General features: G+C 44.5%; 1 protein-coding gene across 1 annotated transcript in view; it reads left to right on the top strand.

Moving 5' to 3' along the window:
• Positions 1-18,210, top strand: part of ADAMTS9 (ADAM metallopeptidase with thrombospondin type 1 motif 9) — an 82,609-nt gene that overhangs the window by 19,510 nt on the left and 44,889 nt on the right. Inside the window, 9 exon segments of the mRNA XM_082288835.1 lie at positions 1,385-1,526; positions 1,742-1,846; positions 6,376-6,521; positions 12,890-13,071; positions 13,168-13,304; positions 14,367-14,484; positions 14,744-14,839; positions 17,332-17,498; positions 17,607-17,736. Of these exon segments, the coding sequence (XP_082144961.1) occupies positions 1,385-1,526; positions 1,742-1,846; positions 6,376-6,521; positions 12,890-13,071; positions 13,168-13,304; positions 14,367-14,484; positions 14,744-14,839; positions 17,332-17,498; positions 17,607-17,736 (1,223 nt within the window).

The following is an 18,210-nucleotide window of genomic DNA, read 5'->3' as shown; positions in this document are numbered from 1 at the left end:
GTGTGCACACATCCTTTACATAGAGCAGGAATGCACCCCTGCCAGTTCAACCTCATGATAAGCTGGCAAGGACCAGCCTCTCAATGGGGAAGAACAAGTCTTCCCCCATGGATATTGCTTTTAAGGAATGTGTGTTCTCCTCAAACCTGAAGAATGACTTTTCCAAGCCCTGTGGCCCAGATACGGAGCTGTGTTTTAGAAGGCAGATTTGAATCTGCCTTTCTGCTCCACAGGTCAAGATAAAGCCCTGGCACTAATCCATGGTGGGAGCACCGTTCCAGGAGCCCACGGTTCAGTTTGATGCACAGCGATTCGCCCATTTTGCTGTGATGCCTTCCCATGTGTTGTGATGTGGAACAGAATGAGAACCATGATGGTGTTCTGGCAAATCCAGGAGCTCAGTCCCTTGGGCAGTTCTGTGCCAGTTTGGTCAAATTTAGAAATATATCCTCTGAGAGAAGGCATAACCAACCAGGCTCAGGAAAAATAAATTTTCCTCGAAGGAAAGTGAAAGAGATAAAAACTATTTATTTAACAAACACACAGGAAAAGGATAATAATGCTAAATAATAAAACCCCTCACCCTGCTGAGAGAAACCTGGGAAAATTTCAGAGTCCTTCCGTAGATCTCTCTTTCCCGCTCCTTGGAGCTGGGACACGGTGGTGGGCCCACTTCCAGGGCCAAGGCCTTGGTGGAAGGTCCTCCCAATGTATTCTGATGTTGAAACAGTCCAGCAGAGAGAAAGGGGGAAAGAAACGAAGTCCCAGGAAAACAAAAGTTCAACTCCCCAAAGGAAAAAAAAAAAGCTGAGGAAAAAAAACTGCCAAAAGCTGGCTGGAGAGAAAAGCAAGCCGGGTGCTTCCCTTCCCTCTCGCTCTCCTGCCGCAGCTGAAAAAAAAGTCTCTATCTCTGTGTCACCTTGAACAAGCTGCAAACTGCTTTGAAAAAGTTCTGCTCAGTTTTTCCTTCCCCCTCTCAGGCTCAGTTTAAAGGCATTGAAAGGTACAAAAATTAATTTCTGGGCATAGGGCAGTGATAGAGGATACACATCATAAAGTCACCCCAAGACACTAATCAATTCTTTTTCTTTCTGAATTCTTTATAAAAATGTACCAGCACTTGCTCAGCAACTAAATGCACACTCAGAAATGGTTTTGCCAGGGTAGCTGACTGTGCTGTGGTGGATGGTTGTTGTCACAGTATAAGGGTGGTGGTGGATGGGTAACACATCCTCCTGTGCATGAGTTTGCAGTAGCTCTTGTAGTGCTTGTTAAATGTGGCAAATGTGGTGTACAACTGCCCAAAGGCTAATTCAGGCAAACACAAGTGGTTTCTGATCTCATCGCCTCCTGTTTAACTCCATTGTTCTGATTTGTGTTGTAGCACTGGTTATGGGGAGTGTTTGCTTGATGAACCTTCATCAAGAACTTACACATTGCCTCAGCAGCTCCCAGGGCTGATTTATGACGTCAACAAACAATGTGAGTTAATTTTTGGACCCGGATCCCAAGTGTGCCCCTATATGGTAAGTGAAATTTCACACCTTATTTTTCCTGGTTTTGCCAGAGCAAAATAAGGTCTCCTGGGTTTGGATGAATGGCAGACCCACAATCCATCAACTTACTGTCAAGCTTGTGAGTTAATGATACATCCTAGGGGGATAATTTCATAAAGGATTGTCTGTCTGGTAAGGCATATGGCACTTATTTAATGTTTCGATCTCTGCAATCACTTAAGCAGATGCAGTGTCGACGACTTTGGTGTATCAACGTTGATGGTGCTCACAAGGGATGTCGAACCCAACACACACCTTGGGCTGATGGGACAGAATGTGAGCCTGGAAAGGTCTGTAATACCTGGTGGTTTGAGCCTTCGTGGCTCTATTTCCTTGGGTTCAGGCTGAGGATATCAGTCAAAATCATCCTACCCTAATGCCAGTTGTGTGGGGCATGGCTCTGACTGCAGTAGTGGAAGCCCAAAGCAGCTCGATGTGTTTCAAGCCCGGTGGTGCCTGGGCCATCTCTAGCCCAGATAACGTGATTGAAGTTGGCTGCTTAGCATAACATTGTTTAAATTCCTTCTGGAGTGCTTATCTTTTTAAATTCATGCCCTTGAGTGAACTTTTGAGCAAAACTTCTGCAAAGCTTCCCTAAGCTTTTGTTAGAAATCGCCTATGTGATGTGAGCAATTAGTAATTCTGTGTAACGTAAACTTGTCAGCTGGCTTTTCATCTTGACAACTTCAGAGTAAAATATAGAATTGGTTGACATTTTCTGTATGGAACATTTTTGGCAGTAATTCATAGAAACTTTCAATTTCCACATGCAATGTTAATTTCCAGCTAGCATTGTGGTTTCTAGGATAAGTGTTTAATTTTTAGTTGTTCGTATCTGCAGAAAAATAGTTGAGAGGATTTTTCTTTTATTGAGATACTGAAGCTTTTGAATAAAAATGCTAACTGGTTCTTACCATTTGTGTCTGAACAAAAGTATTGTCCATCTGTGTCTAGTAAAAATAGTGTGATGTTATTCTACATGGTATAGCTTAAAATTTTGCTTTTCCAGCTCTTAAGAGCAATATTATTACTATTATTATATAATTAGTATTAATAATAACAATAATTGGATTTTTTTGAAAGAGTCAAAGCTTTAAATCATATTCTCTCAAATGTATTTTAAAAGAAATTCTGGATGTTGTTTTAAATATAGTTTTCCATACAGGTTGTGGAACTCTTTGGTAATTCATCTTTTGTTCCATGTGTCTGAAAACTCGATTGTTCAATGACGCTTGACTGATTTCCTTCAGGACAATGAGCATCATGTATCAATTTGCCTTCCTTTATTAGGGAAAAGTGCAGTTGCAGATTTGTTTTTATGGTTGAGAATGTGCATTAGAGATATGGTTGGAATGTCTATTTAATGTTTTTGTGTAAAATCCCCCTGTTTTGATACATATGCTAAAGTGTAGGTATCTGTGGAGTCCCTGACTTGAGACCTTGTGCCCTCAGCTTCTCTGTTGGTGAGCTTGGGATCTGCTCACTGCTGAAAGATCAGCAATAACCTTGAAATTTTCTTGGAATTCCAAAAATCTGGGCTGCAACAAACCTGCACTTACCTTTGGGTATGACCAGAGTGATGTGCAAAGAGCAGCAGCTGAGTAGATCAGCACCCCTTCAGAGCTGCCTCATGTCATCAGTGTCCAGCTGCATGGCTGTTCATAAAGACCATGTGAGCAAAAAACATTTCAGGCCACAAATTTAGACAATTTGACAAGTTTAGACAAATTAGACAAGTGTGATCTCAACTTCTCAGCTGAGTGCAGATGGGCTCTTAAGAAAAGCTAATGCAGCCCACTCATGTTCAGGCATTTAAATGTGTTCTCACAAAAGGGCTTTACAGAGTAATTTTCTGTCTGTGTGTTCGTCTAACTCAAGCTTAAAGTTTGGATCATCATAAACTCTGTCCTGCTTAGTATTTACTTGGGCTTGTAAAGTGCTGAGGTGCGAGTCTGAAGTGCTTTCCCTTGGAATAAATTGCTATTTTGGTACTCTGCTGTGGCCAGGAGCTCTGTCAAACTGCTGCTTGCTGACTAATGGCTCAAGTCTGCATGTTTAAAGCCTGTGCTGTATGGGTTGGCAGATGGAGAAAATACCATACCATTTTTTATGGAGATATCTTTGGAAATAAGAGAGCCTGAATAGCTAAAAAAAGAGATCTAGCTAAAACTACTGGATGTAGATTTAACTGGGCTCTACATTTACTCTTAAATCAAGGGCATTAAAACAACATGGGAGTATTAACTTATGCATATTTTGCATGTGAGGACCCTGAATCTGATAGTGCTAAATCAAACCATAAGGCCAGCCCAGAGTCTGGCTTTGCTGGGTGGTGGTTTTATCATGTTCCACAGAACCAGCTCGTTGTTGGGTGGAGATAAATCTCTGAAAGAAAATAAAGAGGATTGTAAATTTGGGCCGCTCTCCCTTGTGGTTTTCAGGCCTGTTTAAAGAATGGTAACAGAAGAGTAGTTGAATAGTAATGATTTGTGTCTGCTGCCCTGTGGCAGCAGGTAGTGTATCTCTTATGCATGCATGGAGCTGCACACCCCATTCTGTCCCCTGCTACTCCATTCAGCCAGCCAGCCCAAGGATGGGAACTGGATTTGGTGAATTATCTGGAACTCCAGTGGCAAGACAAAGGAAAGGAAATTCTGCTGTAATATCTTCCATCCCTGCCAGTGCTCTCCAGCTCCACTGTGTGTCTAAGATACTCTGAATTTGCTCCAGACAACCCTCCTTTTATTCTCTTCATTCTGTGAGCTGTAAGGTTATAGGAAAGAGGACCCTGGCAGGCTTTTTAGTTTTTCTTGCTGTATCTCAACATAGAAATTATTTTTAAAATATGAAAGGCACAAAGGTTGCATAGCCAGGCTGTTCACAGTGTGGTTCCAAGAAACACCATTTCATTTTCATAAGGTAATCTTGCAATTTATTTAAAACAGCTGCTCTTTTCCCCCGCTTTGCTTTACCATCAACTCCTAACCCCAAATTTTTAATAAAATCAATGGATGTAGATGACTTCCTGGTTAATACTCAACCATAGGATGGGAGACATATAGGTCATGTCACGGTCTGTTAGCTGTGTTCATTCACTAGTTAGCTATTCAGTCATCTTCCCTGGGTCAGTGGTGCCAAGCATGTCTCTAGTTAGATATTTAGCTGTGAGCATCAACATTGCTGCAAGAAGTTCTCCACTGGGACAGCACTGTTGGATTGGTGTCATGTATTTCTGTTATTTAATGATAGCTGTCAGACCTCTTTGGACCTGTATAGGGACCCCAACCTTCAGGTTTTCAACCTCTAAATGCCAGGAGGAGTTGTACATCATAAGTGTTCATCCTGCAGCAAAGAAACAGGCATTTCAGCTGATTTTATTGCTGTCCTTTACTGTAGCAGATGGGTTGTAGTCAGTTTTGTCTGGGGAATCAGATCTTCAGATGAAAGCAAATCTCGGGCATGTTGCATCCTAGAGACCATGCTTGTCTCTGAGCAAACACCACATGCAGAACTCAAATTATGAGTTCTTCAGCTGTCCTGCAAACCATGTCCATGGGTAAATGCACCTGAGATCAGCTTTCTTCATCAGCAAAGCAATGTAACAAGTCAGCCTTCATGGGCAAAAGGTGTCCGTGTGCTGCAGAGCTGGTGTCCTGTGGGATGCAGAGCCCCATGACAGCTTGATTCTGCTCTGTTTTCCTAGATAGCTTTATCCAATGTGGTTCATAAGGGTGTCTAAAAAAGCGGGATGAGCTTGTGGTGTGTCTTGACACAACGTTGTGCTATTAGTGAAAGGGGTGGAAAAACATGATGCATCAGCGAATTTGACCCTGTTTCCATAAAGATCATCAGATCTGAACAGCACCTGGTGCACAGAAATACTGCAAGGGAATATTTTAGTGATGCTCTCTACCTATAATCTGTAGTCTGTAGCCTCTTGAAATCTGTGAGCAATCAGCAATGTTTGGGCTTCCCATAATTACAAAGATTTAGGCATCTGCATATCTCTGGGTTTAAATCAACTGTAGCAAGTACTGTTCACTGAGAGGGGACATCTTTTCATCCACTCTGGTGAGGCCAGAAGGTGACTCTTCTCTAGAGCTCACTTCTGCAGAAGTCTGTTTAGTACATCTGGTAAACATACCCCAAAGGACGCAATTTATACCATGAAAATGGGGATGGGGGGCTTGCCAAGATAACTTAATCTGGTTTTCCAAACAAAAGAAAGCAAGAGTCATAGCTGGAAAATGGAAGTGTAGACCAGGTCTTGGCAAGTCCCATGTTATGTCTGAGTGTAAAAGAAAAAAACACTTTGGGTTGAGGAATTCATTTTTCTATTTTATTTGCCTTTTGGATTTGGAAGTTTGCTGCTGGATAGCTGTCGGGAGGTTTGAGTTTTCCCTGGTGTTTCTCCTCATTGCCTGTCTCCTCCCCTGGCACGGCACAGTTTCTGCAGCTCTCCAGGAAATCAGATAAAGCAGCTTTTTGAAAAGCCAGTGCTGTGAGCTTTGCTGTGCTGCTCAGCACCAGTAAGCAGGGAATATTCAGTGATTGCTATTGTCCTCAGTCTTCATCCCATAAATCATTCCATGGACTCAGCACCTTGCCTTCACTTTGCCATTTAAGGGTACAGAGAAAGAAAAATATGGGGGTGACAGGCAAAACATAAAGTAGTTCAGTTTTATTTGATTGCAAAATCATCGTGTGTGGCTGAGAAATAAATGAGGCTGAGTCTTGTTGCCCAGGCTTGTCACTGTTAGTCGCTCATAATGCAAAGCAACACAGTCCCACCTTTGCCATGTCTCTCCTTCATACACAGCACTGCAGGTTTGGGATGTGCGTGCCCAAGGAGCGAGAGGTGCCGGTGACAGACGGAGCATGGGGCACCTGGAGCCCCTTTGGGGCCTGCTCGAGGACCTGTGGTGGCGGCATAAAGACGGCGATTCGAGAATGCAACAGGCCTGAGTGAGTGCACAGAGGGGAAGTGCCAGAGGGTGGGATGGGGAAAAGCAGTTCGGGTTGCCCAGATGGGCTGAAGTCAACTTTGGCTGTCCCCAGTCCTTGTGGGCGCCAAGGACAGATGGCTCTGCCTTGGGGATGGGTGGCTTTGCCTGGCACGGGTGAGGCAGGATCCAGTCATTGATTTGTGGGCAAAGTGCTCTAAAAAGGGATCCATTCACCAACGAGGGAAGGAAAAGGCTGGTACTTGCATGGGTTTATTACCTTCTGTTTTCTTGTGGAAGCACAGCTGGGGTCCCACTTCCAGAGGTGTTTTTCTTCCTCCAAAGTTGTGATTCAGAAAGGAGGGAGAAAGGAAGGAGTCTTCCTTTTTCACCATTTTACCCCTGCTTTGGTTGCTTCTGCAGCTGTTCCTACAGGCCTTTATAATAAAGTTTTTTGCCGTTTTATTCCTGCTTTGTCTGGTTTTGCAGCTTTTGGCTGCTTTTGCTGCTGGTCCTTTATACAGTTACATTTCAGCTGGTGCAGACTAGCCAAACCTCAGCAGAAATCTGTGCCCCATTAAAAAGTGGCTCTCAAAAATGTTTGCTGTCAGCCTGGAATGCAAAATCCTGCACCCTTTGAAATGGCAGGGAATTTTACTGTGGGCTTCAAGAAGACAAATATGTAGCTGATGTGATAGTAATAGCTTGGGCAACTGGTATGAAAGCAGCCTGTTTACCTAAATTGTGAATTGTGCTGCTTTCTGTTTAACTGCCTTCTTGCAGAAGGAGTGGGCAGGAGGCTTTCTAGGCTTTTATTTGTGACTGAGATACAGAGAGGAGAGGGGTCTGTGGGGCTGGTTGCACTGAGGGGTCTTTAAAAGATTCCTGTTTCTCATCATTGGTGTTGGATGGTTTATTGCCAAGGAAATTGCCACTCGGGATGTGCCAGTGATAGTTTTGTCACTGCTAATGGGAGAAAGGAGAGCTTATACCTATGGCACTGGTGGTATAGTAACAGGAGAGGCTGCTCAGCACAGCTGGAAAAGTGTCAAAAGTTGAGGCTGAGAGAGAAGGACACCAGCACGTTAATTAAAACGATGCTAAGAAAAACACAAGTGCAAAGGGCTCTCATCTGGCTGTGCTGAGACAGCACACTCTGTATGGTCTTCAGTAGCCATGGAAAGACAAAAACAAAGCATGTTTCCAGCTCTGCTGCTGAAACTTTGGATGCTGTCAGCAAGATATATTCCTGTCTTCTGAGAGGCATCTGTTCGGACTGATAGTTTTTTGTGATAGAAAATCTCCTTTATCCTAAAGGCTAGCCAAGGGATTTGAAATTCCATCTTCCCTGATAGCTTGTGGTTTGTATCCTGGTGCTTCAGAAGGTGTATTGCTGTGGCTGGGATTTGCAAAAGCACCTAAACGCTTGGCACCAAGCAGCCCGAGAAATCCTTATGATTGATAGTGGTTATTTTCCAGGCCCCCTTTCCTGAACCTTGTGCTGACACTGGCCTCTCTTCTCCAGCCCCTCATGAGGTCTCCATGAGGAGTCATCTGTCCTGGCACCATCCACAGAACTTTACACTGATTGTTGGTTTGTGCCTGTGATTTGACACCACAGTGTGAGCTCCCACCACCTGTGTCCCCGTTATCATGGGGCTGCTGAGATGATGAAAATGGATGACACCCCACTGGATACTCTCTTGCCTTTCCCCCTTCTCAAAGTACTTCAAAAATAGACAGTTTCTCCTCTGTTGTAGAAGGCAGAAAACTCAACCCAGATACCTCAAGTAAGGTCTGAAATAATTCTCAGTAAATCTTTTCTAGTCAAAGATGGTTTAGCTTTTTAAAGTTTTTTCTGTGCATGAGGATCTGGGATGGGATCTTGCATCCAGTAAAAATTGTGTTAAATCTGGCATTGAAAATTACATCCATTCCCTCCATGGTACAGAAGGTAAGGCTGCAACTCCTGCCTCTCTTTGTAGAGTGCTCTGACACCTACATGGATGAGTATCCTGCAGGGATGCAGGAAGAGCTGTAAGCCTCTGAAATGGCAGCAGACTGTTTTGACATACCCTGAAGGAATGTATTTGCTAACCAGACCAGACCCTTCCCACCGAGATTGCCCACATGGGAATTTGAGCTTGACTGGTGGAAAAAGCCCATGGCTGCGGTGCATGATCAGAGGGTCTGTGGTGCAAGCCCTGGTTTTCAAAGAAAGACATGTTGCAGAATTACGGGAAAGGGCATATTTGATAAGATGTCAATACCAGAAGCCTTGTTTTCAGGAATGGTTTTTTGGATGGGGGAGTGTTATCTCTGGATGCGAGTCAGATCACGTTTGCATTTTAGTCCATCACAGAAATATCCACCTGTGCTGAAAACTAACTGAGCCTGACATGTAAACACATGTATAGGTAAGTGTGCTAGCCACCAACCGATTCCCAATCCTCGGGCTTCCTGGAATGCAGGGAAGGCTATCTCAAACTGATCTGTGCACTCTGGAACTTCACAGATTTTTCTGCTCTCACACATGAGCACAGGTACATGGGCAAATGTGCAGATGAACACGTGTACGTTGCAGTTAATTCTCCTGGGGCTTTTCATTGTGACAATCTGAGTGTTCCCAGGCAGAGCTGCTGCCCATGGGGCTCAGCAGGTGCAAAGCACCCCCAGAACATCACTTCTTGGCAGGGTGTCTGCACCTGGTGCTCTTGGACTGCTGGGAGCTGGGTGCTGCCTCAAAATCTGCAAGTAAAAATGCTCAAGGTGATGGATTATGCATAGTGTATTTCAGACCTCTTGGGGTGGTAATGGGGATGAGACCCCATCATTTCCTGGGCCTGAGAGTTTCTGGGCTGCTGGGAGGAGTGCAGTGGTTCTGGGGTGTGTGCAGGAGCTTGTAAGGGGCATGATACTGGATTGAAAGTGGGTCCACGCTGGCTGTTAATTCAGAGAGAGAAAGGAAGTGGAAACAAAACAAGAAGATTTCTATGCATGTGCTGTTTTCTCTTCTGTCTCTGTGGTACATTGTTGATGATCCATAAAAATATTACACAGAGTGAAGTATGCTGTATTTATTCATGACACTGAAAATCGATGTTATGAGGGTGACTTATTTTTCAGAGTCAGCTTTTTCTGTCCCTCAGATTCTGTGAAAAGCAATGCTGCTTAAAAACACTCTCTACTAGTTTGAAAGCAAACCAGTGAGAGATTCCAAGTCAGAACTACAATTTAATAGGAAAATTAAAATAAATGCAGTAGTACAGAAACACTGACAGAGTCAGAATACAACCTGACGGCCTGTCAGGCAGGGTGGTGGTAGCAGTCCAATTAAATAGTGGCTACCGTCCTTGTTGGAGTGACAGATGTGGCGCTGGCAAAGCTGTGGTCCTGTAGAAGGGTCTGGTCCTTCTCCAGTGGTGGTTGTCAAGCTCTTATCCTCTGGGAATCCAGTAGTAGATGCTCCCGTGGTGTTCCAGGCCTCAGATTATAGCCAGGTAGGAATGCTTGGTTCCTCCCCCTGGGCGGAGCATTTCACAATGGGGTGATGTAATTTTATGGGTCATGCAGTGAGACCTTGATGACCCATTAACCCCCGGAGGGAGTCAGGAGGGACGAAACATGATCAGGAGCACTGCGCCACCTGTTTTTAGCAGCTTATGAAGATGGTAATAGAATACATAGTTTTGGTTACATCTTACGTTGTAACCTAAGACGCACTCTGAAACCATCCGGGGAGTTTGGAGCTGTTTTTAAATGTCAGAAGTGTGAGTGTGTTTCGACCCCCAGCACTGTCTGCACGGAGATTTACTGCCAGGATTACGAAGTTGACAGTTTGCAACAAGATGGCAAGCTGTAGCATCCTTTAGTTTGTGGTGTGTCAATGTGTTAGTGTTATCTCAATCTCCGGGGTCATGTCTAGAGAGGAGAAAACTAAATAATTGCTTGGGACTTTGGATTTTATCAGACACACCTTAAAAAAAAAAAAAAAAGAGGCTCCTGCATGTTCTCCTTATCTAAATAGTTAAGAGTTTCATTTTAGTTAAATTGATTTATATTGGAAGCAATGTGGTTACCGTAAAAATGTTGTAATTGCAATTTTTTTTTTTAAAGAAATACCCTCTTAAAGGTTTGTATACCTCAGAGGCTTTGTCAAATTGCAACAGTCCTGCAGAGGTACAAATGCTTTTGAAGTGAAAATGATGAATCCTGTTAACTCCTCCATGAAAGACTCACCCAGGTCTGGAGTGTGCTGCTGCCATGATGAAGAAGTGTGCTGTGTAGTGAGATGGTTGAGATGTCCCTTTGTAGCTAGAGGTAGCTCATGTGCAGGCATGGGATGGGCTCTGGTGTTGGGAAACCCCCAGCAATTTCCATTGTGCCTGCAAGGCAAGGAGGAGTTTGGTCTATGTCTAAAGGGGCTGCTGTGCTGATAGCCTTAGAGCTGTCCCAAGTGTAATCAAGTAAGTTATTTGAAGTTGTTTGTCACAACAAGGTGAACAACAGACTAAATCGGTAAAAACCAGGTTTAGACTTATTCTGCCACTAGGAAGTGGTGTAAAATCTTCAATGGGCACTGTGCAGTTGCTTGGGCTTTTTATCACTGGTACTTGCTTAATTGCAAACACCAGAAACATTTGTAAGTGACAGGAATTTCATTTCTAGGTGGCATGTGAGAACTGCCCTCAGAGCAGGTAGAGCTGGTGTTAGTAGCTATTGCTTAGGCTGTTCATACTCCATGGCATTTAGGATAGGACTAGAGGAGTCCGCACCACAGCAGTGAGGATCTCAGTGACTGGAGGATGCTGGCAGGAAAAATCCCATGTGTGTAACTAGTGGTGCTACAGCATCTCACCTGCAGCTGCTCAAGGAGGCAACTCCTTCTGCCAGACCTGTGAGCATCCCTAGTGGTGCTGATGGGGTGGTGGGGAGTCTGCCTGCCTTTCCCTGCTTTGCAGGCAATCTTTTGGCAAGGGCGAGCTGTTCTATGCTTCTGTCTCTCCATTTGTTTCACAGGAACTCTGCTACTTGAGTCACAATGAGTTTTTGGGTGTAAGAGTGAAGAATTGTTATTTGTGGGAGAAAAGGCACTGCTGGGCTTCCTGGGTGGTGGAGGTGCAGAGATGCCAAAAAAGTTCTGTTCAGCTGCAGGAACTTGTTGACTCACAGTGTGTAGAGACCATTGTGCATGTGCAGAGGGGTGCTGTCCCTTCTGTTAGAGGTGTTGGCTGCATGCAATGTGGAGATCTCATGGTGAGCATCTCTGTTCTGAGGGCAGGGGTGGTTCCCATTTATCACTCATTCATCTGCATCTTGAAGGGTCTTCAAGTGTTCAAACCTTTGTGTGTTCCTTCCCAACCAGGCTCCAAGGGAAGGAGCATTCTGCCAGCATCCCTGGGGCACTCATGAGTGCCTGGTCCCCAGGCAAGACAGAGCTGATCCTGAAGAACAGTCCTGGAAGGCAGTAGTTGTGGGTGCCAGGATGTTGGAGCCTGGCAAGTCACTCTTTGATTGCACTGCTCTTCTGATTGCACTGCTAGTGCAGGCACTCATTTTACAGGGGGTGGGTAGAAGATGTAGGTTTGGTGGTTATTTTGATGTGCAGCTCATTCTTGCACCACTGCTGGCATTTGGAGAGGCTCTTTCAATCCTCGCAGTGATGTTCTCTGGCAAAGGCTCCATCTACATGTGAGAAAAATAGTTTTATGACTACAGCCCTGAATCTGTGAGTCAGGAAATTTAAAACAACAGCTTCTCCTAGGCTTATCCACTTTTTATGTGGCTTGGGTGGGATCTCTCTCCCCAGTTTAAACCAGTGTCATCCTGCTATAAAATGGGGGTAAGTTATTTATTGGCTGTCTTTGGTGCTTTCTGGAATATGTGGAAGTTATTTCAAAGTGCTCAGCATTAACATTTCTAACATTTGGGGCTAGAAATCCTGAAGGACTAAGTGCTGCCTTTGCAGGGAAGGAAGCCTTTTCTCCTGTGATGTTTAGTTATTTGCAACCCACTAAATCAAAGGCAAATTTTCAGCCACAAAATCCATAGGACTGATGGGGTTGTAAGGAGACAAGGGCCTGAGTGGGATCCCTCAGGTGAAAATAAATCCTCAGGTGGGGAAGAAGATGTTGCTGTTCCTCTCTGGCTTCTCTCACTGCCATGGCATCCATCAGAAAGCACATATTCTCTTTTTCATCCCTTTTTATTGCATATGTGATCTTTTTTGTTAGACACCAGCATAACATTTCCTGCTTGTCAGCCTGGGATATTAGTTAAAGATATGCACAAAGACAGAACCCACAAAATGCTGTTGCAAATCCTGACTGTACTGAACAGGTTGCAGAATTGCAATTCCACCTCATTGCCAGCCTGGTGTTGTCTCTGCAGACCCAAAAACGGTGGGAAATACTGCGTGGGTCGTCGCATGAAGTTTAAATCCTGCAACACAGAACCATGCTCAAAGCTGAAGAAGGATTTCCGGGATGAGCAGTGTGCCGACTTTGATGGGAAACACTTCAACATCAACGGGCTTCCCACAAATGTGCGCTGGGTTCCCAAATACAGCGGCAGTAAGTGGCTGGGGGGGGATGTAGATCCTGTCCCCTGCATTGCTGCTTTGGGATGACGGTGTTCCGATAGCGTGCTTCTGGTTTCTCTCGCCACAGTCCTGATGAAGGATCGCTGCAAGCTGTTCTGCCGGGTGGCAGGGAACACGGCCTATTACCAGCTGCGGGACCGGGTCATCGACGGGACGCCCTGCGGCCCCGACACCAATGACATCTGCGTGCAGGGCCTCTGCCGGGTAATCATTTTCCCTCCTCTTCACCAAAGGGGGATGGCAGTTTTGTAGGGCAGGCTGGCACTTCTGCACCATGATCCAGGCAGTTGTTGGCATGTCCTCTTCGCTGAGGGGCTGCCAGCAGCATCTGCAGACTCCGTAAGCCCTAAATGGTCTGACATTTGTGCCAACCTCCAGATTTGCCAAAGAGCCACACATGGAATCATAGGATCATTTAGGTTGGAAAAGACCTTTGAGATCAAGTCCAGTCATTAACCCAGCACTGCCAAGTCCACCACTAAACCATGTCTCCAAGTGCCATATCCACATGTCCTTTAATACCACCAGGGAGGGTGACTCCCACCACTGCCCTGAGCAGCCTGTTCCAGTGTTTGACAACCCTTTTGGTGAAGAATTATTTCCTAGTATCAAACCTAAACCTCCCCTGTTGAACATAAGGCTGTTTTCTCTTGTCCTATTGCTTGTTACCTGTGAAAAGAGCCTGACCCCCACCTGGCTAGAACTTCCTTTCAGGTAGTTGTAGAGAGTGAGAAAGTCTCCCCTGAGCCTTCTTTTCTTCAGGCTGAGCTCCCCAGCCCCCTCAGCCACTCCTCATCAGACTTACTCTAGACCATTCACCAGCTCTTCTTGGGACACACTCAAGTGAAAGATGTTTGCACTTCTGCCCTAAGTTATTGAGGGGTGTGGAGGTCTCAGCCTAAATCCCAGTGTTGCTTCCTTCTGTGCTTTGCCCCAGTTCTTCCTGATCAGACCCCAGATTTCTGTTCACAATCATTCTTCACACTTTTCTCTATGGGAACAATTGATGCAAGAATTTTTCTCTACTGAAGGCATTGCCTAGTGCAAACAGCCATTTTGATTCTTGCTTTGTTAAAAAGCCTTTTGTTGTAAAACCTTGTGGGATGCCCACACTGTAAGTCAGTGGAAAAATGTGGGTAAGCAAACCGCTTTATCTCACGGCAGCCTTTTGCATAAACAGCTTTTGTGTGCCTTAATTAGGAGATTTGTCAATGCTGTTCTAGTCTGTATTTGCTCAATCTATTTTTTTCAATTTTTCTCTTAAAGCAAGCTGGATGTGATCATGTGCTGAATTCAAAAGCAAGAAGAGATAAATGTGGTGTTTGTGGTGGGGATAATTCTTCATGCAAAACTGTTGCAGGCACATTTAACACGGTGCATTATGGTAAGAATCTGTTGCTAAAAACTTCATAGTGAAAAATGTGGGTCTGTAAAAGCCATTACAACACTTAATCTACAAAAACACTGATGTAAACCACAAAATCCTTCTAGCTATAGTATATTCCATTTTATAACTATGCTATCCCTAACTGAAAGGTATCAGCTTGTGTAATGTGAGGTAACTTTGCTCATTTCCCTTCCCCTGTACAAAGCAAATGAAATGCCTGTGTAATAGCCTTGACTTTCTGTTAAATCTTTCCTAGGTTATAACATTGTGGTTCGCATCCCAGCTGGTGCCACTAATATTGATGTGCGTCAGCACAGTTACTCAGGGAAACCAGAGGATGACAACTACCTGGGTGAGTTGTACTCCTTATTTCACTCCAGAAATCTGCTAGGTTGCCTAGTTGTGGTGATATATCTACTGGCAGCTCTCTGCTAGGGAGGATGAAGAATTCATTTAAGGGAGATGTTTTCTTGGTGGGAATTTTTATATGTCTGCCAAACATCCAGCCTTATCTTCTTCCTTTTATTTTTGTTCATGCTGTCCTAGATGCAACATTTGGGAACTTCACCAATTATAAGAAATATTCCCTTAGGGTTTGTCTAGGGCTGTGAAGGACTGTTGAGCCTGGGTGGGAACTGAGGGATAAAGCTGGGAACCAAACAGGATTCTGAGTTCTGCTGGAGTCTCCTCACTGCAACTGCTGTCACCATGCTTTGGCTGGTGCCATGTCCTGAAAGATGTTTGTGCAAACACATACAAAGAGAAATTGTCTTCTATTCTTTTGAGAATAGTAATTCTGATTTCACTTAGACTGAGGCCTGATAGTGACACATAACTGTAAAGAAATACCCTGCACCAAAGATGTTGGTTTGATTTAAACCTAACAGTAACTTGGCCTTTGGCTGAGGGACTTTCATAGTCACTGTTTTCTCTAACCTGTGGCTGTGTCTTCAGAGGCAGATGAAAATGCTTCTGTTAGACCACTCTGCTACATGCACATATATGCTGTTAGCATGGCCATGAGTGTCTTTTCCATCATGATTACTAACTCACCCCATTGATAGTTCTGTTTGTGTTCAATAGCAGAGATAATACAAATGAACATCATGACTGATGTTATACCTGCTAGTTGAAGGCTGATCTTGCCATTAAGCACTGTTTGGGGTCTCTCAGAGTCTCTGGTCCTCCTCTTCTGCACACCCTGTGCCTTGCACTACCAGTTGTGTTGCAGTAGCACAGGGTCCTGTATTTACGTGTCTCAACAGGGCACTTCATTTTGTTTTATCTCACCAAATTCCTGTAACTGGGTATGTTAAAAAGAGGAGTTGGCTGATGGCCCCTAGCCCATCAAAGGTAAAGGGAGTCACTTGAGAAACAATACCAGAGACTGCCATGCACCAAAGGGAGGCAATGCTGACAGCCTTGGCTGTCTGAAATGCCATCCATGTGGCTGGACTCTTCATTGAGGCAAAAAGATGAGGTGGTGCAGCATGAATGTACATCAGCACCAAAAAAACCTTACTGAGGTCTCAGAGTTCTCTGTCTTGGAGGAGGGAGGCAAGTTTTATTATTCCTCTTTCCTGGAAAAAACAATCCTCGCTATGCTGTGCCTACTCAAACTGGTTCACCCCAGAAGGAGCCCCAAACTTCTCAGCTCTTCTTGGAGGGCCTTTAATCTTGGGAAACAATGAAGTCAAATCTTCTTTAACGTTGCTTTAATATTGCTGGGAAAGCATCTCTTCACATTAGGCCCGACTAGAAGCAAATGAGAAGTATGCATGTGTCCACTTATTTTGCAGCTCTCTGAGTGTGAAATCTTGGGCCCTCAGTTACTGTGAACCCTGTAGTTGCTTAACAATTTAGGAGGGATTTGATGTCGTCATCAAGTCCAAGATGTACCTACTGTTACAGGAGATACAGTAAAAGAGAAGGAATCCTTTAATGAGTTTTACTACTGCCTAATAACATTAAAGCTTCCAAAGTGTGGCACTTGTTAGAGTGTAGCCTCTGCTTTGTGAGGTTTTCTCCATCTATGTCTGTTTGTTACTGAGCAGTGTTTTGCTTCATTATCGCTCCTCATTTGATGGAAAAACCTTCCCTTTGGTGTTTTGGTGTCTAGATTTTTGAGTACAGGGGCTTTTTAGTAACAGAGCTGTGATGGGTGAAATGGTGGGGAAACTAACTTAGGAAATTAGCTACATAATCGCATTAGTGTGAAGTTGTGCAGCAGACTGCTGTTTTCAGGAAACTGTTCCTTTTATAAAGCATTTAGGCTTTAAGCCTCCAGTACTCTCACATAGCTTAAGATTTGGAATAATAAAAAGTATGGGGGGAGGAGGGAGAGGAAAAGAAAGGGGGAAATACTGACCAAACTCCCTGTAATTATATACTAGAAAATCATGTTTAGGTAATTAGGGTGTGTGCATTTACCCTAAGAACACACCTGGAAGCACCAGGGAAGCCACCCTATCCACACAGCTAATGGAAAGGTTTGGGCAGGATTATTTCTGTGGTATGTGTTCGGATACAGCCTATGCGTGCTCCTTGCAGCAGCCAGCCCAGAATGCCTTTTAGATATCTCTGCATTGGCTTATGGATGAACTGTTTAGCAACAACTTCAGGCATTCAGCCTTCATTTTTAAGAGGCTTTCCAGTGGAAAAAGGAGAAGGCACAATGTCTGCAAGAGCTCTGCTGTTGTCTTTACATCCTTTCTGTTTGAGAGTGCCAGTGGGCTTTTCCCCCCACCCCCAAGGGAAAGGAGCACTGAGACCGCATGACCCACATTGTTATGTACGTATGAGTTAATTCTGCCTCTTTAGTTCTTGTTTTTTGCACCTATGCAGCCTTATCTAACAGTCAAGGAGACTTTATATTAAATGGAGACTTTGTCGTCAGTATGTTTAAAAGGGAAATCAAAGTTGGGAATGCTGTGATCGAATACAGTGGCTCCGATAATACTATTGAAAGAATTAATTCTACAGATCGGATTGAGCAAGAAATAACGCTGCAGGTGAAGTATATGTTGTGTGTATGGACAAGTCTGCCCGGCACTGTTGGACTGAAAATAGTGGGCAGTGATATCTGTTGGTTTACTCTGCTTCATTTTTCTTCCTCTCAGGTTTTATCAGTGGGCAACTTGTACAATCCTGACGTTCGTTACACGTTCAATATCCCTATTGAGGACAAACCTCAGCAGTTTTACTGGAATGAGCATGGCCCATGGCAGCCCTGCAGTAAGCTTTGCCAAGGTGGGTGCTTGGGAAGGCTTAGTTTTGTCCTGGATTCATTTGGGGTTTGGGCATTGCTGTCAGATCTCTCTCTGATTTCTTCGAGATTCTTACCCTGTGGGTGTGATTGTTTCCCTGGACTGCAGTGGTAGGTAACATCCTACAAGGTGCTTCTGGGTTTCAGAGCAGGACACCTTACAGCCCCTCCCAGCCAGGTGAGCCTCACAACCTGGTCTGCAAGTGAGGAAGCTGAAGCACAGAAAAGGTCATGAGGCATTTCTTAAGGCTGCAAAATGCACCAGTGTCTGGTTTTGGGTCTGACATCCGATCATTGCCAGTGCCCACCCTGCTAAATACTCAGAGCCCATCCCTGTGAGGGTGCTGCAGCTCTCTGCTTGTGTCCATCCTGTCTGTGATAAAGCCCTTCTACTCCGCTTAGTCTTAAACTCCCTCTCTGTTTCTGACAGAGGTAGGAAAGCACACCTAAACATCTCT

Source organism: Coloeus monedula (genome assembly GCF_965178545.1).
Source record: "Coloeus monedula genome assembly, chromosome: 11".
NCBI lineage: Eukaryota > Metazoa > Chordata > Aves > Passeriformes > Corvidae > Coloeus > Coloeus monedula.
Note: the sequence above shows the minus strand (reverse complement) of the source record. Positions and strands in the feature narration are given on the sequence as shown.